The 8936-nt window shown below is 37.3% G+C and overlaps 1 protein-coding gene across 4 annotated transcripts; it reads right to left on the minus strand.

Moving 5' to 3' along the window:
* Positions 1–1988: 1988 nt before the first annotated feature.
* Positions 1989–8669, minus strand: LOC121260435 (kinesin-like protein KIN-14I). 4 transcript variants are annotated; one of them, XM_041162302.1, is made up of 19 exons: positions 8181–8666; positions 7845–8011; positions 7614–7757; positions 7072–7308; positions 6894–6965; positions 6478–6546; positions 6047–6124; positions 5764–5892; positions 5589–5670; positions 5379–5474; positions 5101–5274; positions 4909–5015; positions 4623–4801; positions 4156–4317; positions 3802–4055; positions 3535–3698; positions 3248–3442; positions 2460–2947; positions 1989–2351 (listed from the first exon to the last, which is right to left on the minus strand). In XM_041162302.1, exons 1-19 carry the CDS (start codon positions 8305–8307, stop codon positions 2222–2224), a joined length of 3054 nt encoding a protein of 1017 aa, XP_041018236.1. In that variant the 5' UTR covers positions 8308–8666; the 3' UTR covers positions 1989–2221. The 4 variants fall into 4 exon arrangements, with proteins under 4 accessions (XP_041018236.1, XP_041018235.1, XP_041018237.1 ...); XM_041162301.1 differs by having other exon boundaries at positions 1989–2354; positions 8181–8664; XM_041162303.1 differs by lacking the exon at positions 1989–2351 and having other exon boundaries at positions 2925–2963; positions 8181–8669.
* Positions 8670–8936: the final 267 nt, after the last annotated feature.

The raw sequence follows: 8936 nt of genomic DNA on the forward strand, positions 1-8936 counted from the left end.
TGAGGAAGTCGATGCAGGAGCCACATTCTTGCTAAACAAAGCAGCAGATTCAAACAAGATTGAAGATCCAACAACTTTCCTTTGTTTCTCTTCTTGAAGAGTAAGAGATAAAACTCTGTCAATGGATGGAATTGGATCCATTAAGAGAATTTGACCCCGAATGTGTGTAAAAGAATCGTTAAGGCCCATTAAAAATTGGACAACATATTCATTATTATGTTGATCAATGATTGTCTTCAAAGCTCCACATGAACAACTTGGCTGACAAATACAACTGGGAATGGGCTTAACATTGGAGAATTCATCCCATAATGCTTTGAGTTTTGTGTAATACAAACTAACAGAACTTTGATCTTGAATTAAGGACGAAAGATCCTTCTTAAGTTGAAAAAGACTCGGGCCATTACCTTGCATAAACCTAGTCTTTAAATTGTTCCAGACTTCTGCAGTAATGGAAGAACTGATAACACTTGTAGCAATCTCTTGCGTAAGAGAATTTAAAATCCAAGAAAGAACCATATTATTGCATCTAAACCATTGAACATAAAGCGGATTAGATCGATTTGCAAGACAAGAAAAGGTTCCATCAATAAAACCCGTCTTGTTCTTGGCATTGAGGGCCATTACCATCGACCGACTCCAAGTATAATAGTTCTCACCATTCAGAGGTTGAAAAACCAAAACAGATCCAGGACTTTCTCCATGATGAAGAAAATAATGGTTTGAGAAATCTTCAACAAAAGAACTGGTACGAGTAGAGTTTTCGGGAGCAGGATTTCCACCTTCTGATACCATCTCAGAATATGCAAGAAAGGAAAGAAAGGAAAGAAATATTCCAAAATTGTATTGAATGAGAAACTGAAAATCTATCTTTTACAGAGGTACCTCATTCTATTTATATACAAATTAGCTAAATACTAAACCTACATGTGGCTTAATAACTTAATAAAGTTTAATATAGTATAAACAGAGGATATTCACGTGTGAACATGTATGATAACGTGTTATTTTTTTTAACAAAATATGTTTACTTTTTCGGTTGGACCAATTAATAGACCTAATTCATCTCCCTTGGGCTAGAGTGATTCTTTGATCAAGTAAACAATAGTGTGGCATAGAAAAAAAATACTAAACAATGGTGTGAAATATTCCCCAGCCATTAGTTCTATATATAGAATTCATCCATACTCTGATCTAACTCCCTTTATGGGTTGAATAAAAATATAGTGAGGCTCTATTAAATTCCTTGAACAAGTGGTTATATCATATGATGCTCGGGAAAAAAGAAGATTATAAGGTACGATAGAAAGAGATTGGCAATAAGTATGATAATTAATCAAATCACGCCATCACACTTTCATTAATCAAGTAATCGAGTTAATGGACTCGATATAAACACATATCTTTATGTTTGCCTTAAAAATATATATATATATATATATATATATATATATATATATACACACTTTAACTTTTGATTCGTGACACATTAGTTTGTAAAATGTCGATGATACAATGCTTAAAAAAGCAATTAATGTGAAATTATTAACTTTATTTTCTATCACTTGCGCAGCTTACGCTTCAACAAATTGTCAGGAGCGGCGAATGTCAATTTTTTTAAAAGACCAGATATTGTCAGGAGAGCTTGTAGCATATATATATATATATATATACACTTTAACTTTTGATTCGTGACACATTTGTTTGTAAAATGTCGATGATACAATGCTTAAAAAAGCAATTAATGTGAAATTATTAACTTTATTTTCTATCACTTGCGCAGCTTACGCTTCAACAAATTGTCAGGAGCGGTGAATGTCAGTTTTTTTAAAAGACCAGATATTGTCAGGAGAGCTTGTAGCAAGGAGGTACAATATAACCCAGAACCTCAGGTCCACTGCAATGGCAATCCTTGTGTAGTTGAGATGATTTTTGAATTTTATGTTCCATTAACAACCAAAGAATAGAGGACTTTGGGCTCTGTAAAGTGTAAAACAGAAAACATCAGTCATCCAATCCACACAGGAAGTACACATCTAATAAGCTGATCAGTATACAATTACAAGCAACTGGATTATTGCTGCATTTTACTATGTAAGATTACAATAAAAATAAAAAAAGAAGAATATATAGTAAAACCTCTTTCTCCCTCTCTCCAACAAATTCAAAGAAATGAATAAAAAAAAAATCAGAAATCGGCCGACCAACCCTGTCCAAGTTTCTATTTTCTATTCCCAGCTTTGCGCTTCATATCAGCTGAAGCTGCCTGTCTCCCACTCCGCTGCAGATGGGCACCTACCCCATTTGATTGTTTCCGTGAAGGGGAAGGGCCTAGAGAAGCATTGCCATTCTTGCTGCAAATGTTAACAACTTGTCAAAAAAGCATGTAAATTTACCTGGTAGACAGTATTTAGAATGGAGGTATAGTATATATCAACGACTGATCAACTTTGTATTACCTTAGTTCTGGGCTTTTTGATGTCTTTAGATTGGGTTTCTTGGGTTTTGCCCCAATTCCATTGGTCATGCCTGTAAGTTTTGTGTGGTTGAATTGCCAAAGCAAATCTGGCTCTGAAGAATCACTGGTGGCAGCATCAAGATCATCCATTTCATCAGTACTAGTGACACTGAACTGGTTGCCTCCCATAAACATGTTGTAGGATTGATGTGGGTAAATTTTGGAAGAATCTGGGAGATATTTCTGATAAAATACATCAGTTAAGTCCCCATTATCTGTTGCCCAACTTCCCAAAGGGTTTTCAACTTTGCTTACATCATGCTTGTTTACCATGACTTTATCAACCCACTCCCCGGAGCCCATTTCTTTGTCATCCTCCCCATAGGTCTGGCCATGACTATTCACAGGAGGCCAGGGAGGGGAGTTCGCTAGTAGCTCATCAAGATCAAAACTTGTTGTCTTTTGCCTCAGTGCAGATTTGTTATGGACCTGCGGAATCATTTTTCTGATTTCACATTTTGGTTAAAAATAAAATAAAATTACTGGACAAGTTTTGCCAGGATATAAAACAAGACGGAAATATGCCAGTCTAATGGTGATAAATCCTTCTATCATACTCTATTGAAATCACATCAGCACTTCAATGATCAATCACTAATATTATCTACATTACAAAATACAAATTAACTAATTAAAAAAAGAAAAAACAGTGTTTCATATACATACTGGTTACTACTACTATGGAAATGAAAAATATCTATCAATTCGTGATCAGGGAACATGATTTACCTCAATATTGCCAACATCACCCATTGGTTGCCGGCAGCTGTTCTGGTCTCCCAAAAAACCTGCATCATGCTTTTTAGATTGAAATGGTGATAACTCACTAGGTTTGGTCCTGTATTTTTCAGAGCTTCCAGATATGGAATTTTGCATGTGCTCTGGCTCCTCTTTCCTTGCCAGTGCTGCCTTAAGACAGGCAATCTGAAGAAGAATTCAAAAAATTTATAGAACACTGATATGAAAGTCCTTGAAATTACTATTGTGAGAACTATACAAACGACAGAATGTAAAACCTGTTCTTTTAGCTCCCTAACATCTGTGCTATCTTTGTTTACTCTGGCAGCACCAAGTTCAACAGTGGCAACTCTCTCGGCAAATTTAAGTGTACTTATTGTTTCTCCAGTAGCATCAGGCTCAGGGCTTATGTGAACAAACATCAGTGTCTTGGCCTGCCCTCCTGAAAATGTTATTATAACCCCAAAACCCTACTAAGGATCTTTCCAAAATCTCAGGATATAGTTCCACTATACTCTTGAAGAAATGTATAAATTTAACCTTACCAAGTGAATCTTGGAGCAGCTGTGTGAGTTTGCTATTTCTATATGGAACATGCAGATTCTTTTGGGCAAGGGAAGCGATCACATCACCCAATGCTGAAAGAGATTTGTTTATATGCTGCGCTTCTTTGAGTCTATCTCCTGTCACTTCAGACTTGTTTACCCTCTCACTTCCTGCCAGATCAACCAGATGCATGCATCCACGAAGAATAGTTCCAGATGTCAAGTTTCTTCCTTGAACATGAACAGTCAAACAACTGCAAATTGACAATTTATTAGAAGAAACAAATCAGCCTAACTAAAGATATTCCATAGAACCATCAATACAACTATTTATATACAGAACTATGTTCCTACCTATGAGAGCGACTACTACGATCATTTAAGGCTGTTGCACCCACTGCACGATTCCTTTGTCCGAGGTTCATCAGATCAATAACATCAGATGTCGATGACACTGGCACAAGGTTTGCATCTGGTACACTAAGTCCAGTGTGAGAACTATTACGAATTTCTAATGTAGCCACAATTAAGGAAAGCTAGTTGATAGGAGGGGTGAGAGTAAGACTGGCAAAGAACAAAGTTTATAAACTTAAATAAAATTCTGAAAGCCTGGACATTTTAACATGATTTTTAATCCAATTTGAAAATTTGAGGTTTGTGAAAATATTTCACAGCATTGAACTAAAATAACAGTAAGTCCAAACGTTGAAATGATATTCAGAGCTCTCAACCTACTATGACCATCTCTATAAGCAGAAAGCTCATCAACTTATAATTAAAAAACTTGACGGTAACAAAAACAAATAACTTATAAAGGATATCTTTTGTTTGTTCCATCAACGATAAGGAGATCCCTAACTTGCTCATTATAGATCTCGATCATCTGAACAGAAACATCATAGGAGAAAGTGTCTTTTCTTTGATTTGCTATATAAAACAAATCGCCCAAAGCCCGATAATTTACTCCTTGGTTTTTCTCTGTAAGATCTTTAGGTCCAGTCTGGACATATAAACAACAAAAGTTAGCCACATTTGCATAGCTTCGCAAACAAACATCATTGAAAACATTCCTTCGTATCTTTGGGGATTAAGCTAAACCTAACCTACCATAGTGTAAGTTTTTCCCGATCCAGTTTGACCATATGCAAATATGCAAACATTGTAACCATCGAGAACAGACCGAATCAAAGGCTGCATATCAGAGAAGACCTCCGCTGCAATAAATCAGGAGACAAAAGAGTTAAAAGTAATGTTATGATCATAAAATCTGAAAAGTATCTAATTAGAAACCTCATCAACCTTGGGTTGCAGATGGCCCAAAGACCTTGTTGAAGCTGAAAGACTTCTGGCCTTTCCCATGCTTCGATGGAGTACTGATAGTGATACTTCCATCTTCTATAAAATCCACATTGCTGAAATGATTTGATTGTCCCGGGAGGAAGGGTCTCACTCGACAGTAAACCCTAATACTTCCTGATACAAAAAGACCATTTAATCCATTTTGAGGACTTAAACCTAGGCAGTCAGTGATTTTTCTTTTTCCTTTACCCCAAGGAGGCTAAAATTGATCTTCTTACCCTTGAGATCTTGCACTTGATTGTATAGCTTGCGATTTTCCTCAAGAACTCTATGATAACCAGAAGCAGCATGAGCCAGACCATGAACGTGCATGCCTACAAAGAAACAAGACAAATTTTTCTTCTCAAAAACTCTTCCAGAAAGAAAGGAAAAGAAACATAAAATAGAAAGAAACAACATATAACGAAAATTATTTTCCCAAATTGTACCAAGATTGTGGAACTCCTCATGAAACTTCATTTGCATAAATTGCATCCCAGCTTTTGTAGTGTGAAGAGTGTGCTTCAGTTCCTATAAAAAAAAAAAAAAAGAAAAAAAGATTAGCATTAATAAGCTAAGCTGCTAAGGCAAACTGAAAAGCAATGAAAATAGCAGTTTTTGTACTTGAATGTCTCTCTGCTGTTGATCAAATGCCATTTTCTGTTTCAGGAGTTCCCCTTTTGATTTCTCATCAGAAATGTTGGTTTTCTGGATAACCTCTTTCTTTGTCACCTTTTCATTTTTACTTTCAGTCTAAAACATCACAGCAACCCAAAAGAAAATATCAGCAATCCCAAGTTATAATCCAATCATAGATTCTGTCATCGAATACGTGCTTTTTCTATAGATTCAACAGTGCATATTAATCCCTAGGTACCTGTGCAGAAGGTAAGAAATAATGTATCACCTTTTTATCACCAGAAGCAAATTTCAATAAAGATTTGTTGCTGTGAGAAGCAGCCATGTCTTTTGGAGTTGTTGTCATCTATGGGTTATGAATAAATACCCAGTCAGACATGTAGATTGATAAAAAAAAAATATCTTATAGAGGAAAATGGGAAAAAAACTCATTGAGGATCCAAGAAACCATGTTTTGCTGATTTGGAATGTGCACTAATCCCTGGTCTCATGTTGAATTTCAAAGCACATCTTTTTTATCAGTACATAAAGATTTTTATTGATGAGGAATAGGCATGGCTCAAGTACACGGGACATATACAAGAGCAACAACTAGGCATGATTGCCAAGGATACAAGGAATTCGCGAATATTCAAACCATTGGAAATTTTCAAAGCACATGCAAATGCATAATTGGTCTCATAGTCCATATTAACATACCAGTTCTAATTGGCTTGAAATGCGATGCTCAAACTCCTCCACAACCTTATTTAGCACAGATTCGACCAACTGTTTCGTGCAAAGGAGCAATATTAACTCGCAAATAAGAAGTAGCAGCAGTATATGTAACAACTATTGCAATCTCAAAGTAGCGATGGTAGGTAAAATAGTATTTAGATTCATTAGTCTCACAAGATTAAAAGGACAGACAGCTTGATCAAGCTAATCCCTTCAGGATGCTCAGGACACGTTTTTCAAGTTGGAATTGAATGGTACAGATATAATTGGTAAAATCGCCTAAAATTTAACCATAGTAGATTCATAGTCCATAGTTGCACGCTGTATTGCATGATAAAATTTATACTAAGCCCCAGCTTGATCAGCAGATTGTTAGCTACTAGTACTTCAATCCTTACCGTTGGTACTTCTTCAGGTTTCTTATCTAATAGAACCGCACGAACAAGCATACTCAAGGAACAGTTAGCAGGCTGCAGGTAACATGAATGAATTAATAAAATTCAGGCTTCAATCAACTAGACAACTTACACACACACACACACACACTGTGTAAAAAGAAAAGTTAAGGTTACCCACCATTTTATTAGACTCAAGGTCAGAGGACAGCATATTCAAAGATTTTTCGCCCATTGAGGAGTTCCTTGACAAGGAATTCACGAATGGCTCTGAATTTTTCCTCACAAAAGATTTGGCAGACACGGCTGGTTTCACATTTCCACCAAATTTCCACACCCCATTTCCCCCCGTCTGTTTCCATTCACTGTAGGATTTAAGCGCCAGAACACAATTCACAACCCTTGCAGACTTCCCACCCTGAAATTCAATAGATGTTTTTATGCCAAAATTTCCTGTAAGATGCTCCCTACCAAAAAGTTTTACGCTAGCACAATAGTTGTTCAATCCAAAGCATCTGATGTATGTGAAAAATAGGTGGAAAGTAACATATATTAAGTAAACAAAAAACAAGGGTACTAAAGTTCTTAATTCATCGTCTCTCGTCGAATTGTGCACTTTGATAGGAAAATCCAAATTGGTTAATTTAAAGTAATCTTAAGTATTTTAACAATTGCACCGTGAATATCCTAGGAAATTCAGATGATCCCAATCCGAATACATACTTGTTCGAGATCAGATGCCTCGAAAGTAGGAATTCCCATTTCCTGCACGGCCACTAGGAAGTTTCTCGCATTCTCAAAGTATTGAAATGCTGACAATGCCGCTCCATCAGGAACCAGAGCAGAATCACATGCACTTTCCACCACCTGAAAACAATTAAACTACGTAATTATTCCATATTTAAAAACAATATCAACATAAAAAAGGTCCCGAAGTAGGGATGAGTTTGACACCTTGGGTACAGCTCCAGGGTGAACCTTATTGAGAACATTGCAGAGAATAATCCCACTTCTCAATCCAAGCCTGAACTCTTCCTCCGAAGGCTCCGCCGGCAAATCCTTGGCCGCTACCACTCCCACCATCTTTCTCAGCCACCCCGCCGCTTCGTTTCTTCTCAAGGCTACCAATTCTCAAACAAAACAACTGATCAGTGAAATTCACTCATCATCTCCAACATAATCTTAGAACACCGCACAGCAACTCAAGTTCCAAAATTAGTGATCTTTCTTTCACCGTTCGGATGCCAGAAAAACTAAAATGGAAATACGACAAAAAAGAAGAAGGAGTACCAGCTTCCTCAGCTTTTCTAGACTCAAGATCAAGACCTCTGAGACGGTTCCCGTGCTGTTGGAGCACATCTTCCACCACCTCCGCCACGGAAAACGACAATGCCCCCTCCGCCGTTGTTGCCATCATATCAGAAACTGACTAATAAAATCCCTTGCAAATCCCAGAAGAAAAAACCAGCAGCATTAACCAAACGACGGGATCTTTTGAAGGTTTTCTGAAGATCTGAAAGGTATGAAGGTTTGGTTGGTGATGGTGGTGGGAGATATCTTTGTTACCAATTCATCATACAATACAGAGAACGCACAGGAGTCACATTCTCCATTAAGCTTTTGCTTTCCTCTCTCCTTTTCTCTCTCTCTCTCTACAAAAAGGAAAAGTGGAGGGAGGGTGCTTTCTTCTTCACTCCTCCCTCTTCCTTCCTTTATACTCTGTCTTTCTCCAAAGCTGCCTCCTTTCCCGAACCTGTCTCTGGAGCCTCTCCCTCTCGCAATCCCAAACTACGATGCGCGTGTTTATACGTGCAGTTGGGAGTATAGAGTGAAAAGTGGGACAAGAGGTGGTTAAAAATGGTTGGAATGTGATGTTAACGGTCATTGAAGAGTGCGTGGGTGGGGAATGGGATTTACAACAGAGTTTTAAGATTTGTTGTGCGGTGATTTTGGTTGGGTTTAACGTAATTTGGCGTGGACTTGGAGTTGGATCCGCTTACTTCTGCTACTTGTACTCTTAAATTACACTGAGCAAGTCAAATTTAA

This window comes from Juglans microcarpa x Juglans regia, chromosome 4D (genome assembly GCF_004785595.1).
Source record: "Juglans microcarpa x Juglans regia isolate MS1-56 chromosome 4D, Jm3101_v1.0, whole genome shotgun sequence".
Classification (NCBI taxonomy): Eukaryota; Viridiplantae; Streptophyta; class Magnoliopsida; order Fagales; family Juglandaceae; genus Juglans; species Juglans microcarpa x Juglans regia.

What these genes read in the sequence shown, in the direction of transcription:
- LOC121260435 (XM_041162301.1), bottom strand. Translation starts at nt 8,307, where the DNA reads ATGATGGCAACAACGGCGGAGGGGGCATTGTCGTTTTCCGTGGCGGAG. An exon ending in ACCCTGGAGCTGTACCCAAG is followed by an intron (nt 7,758 to 7,844) that starts GTGTCAAACTCA and finishes AATTGTTTTCAG; the next exon opens with GTGGTGGAAAGTGCATGTGA. An exon ending in ACCTTGAGTCTAATAAAATG is followed by an intron (nt 6,966 to 7,071) that starts GTGGGTAACCTT and finishes TGTTACCTGCAG; the next exon opens with CCTGCTAACTGTTCCTTGAG.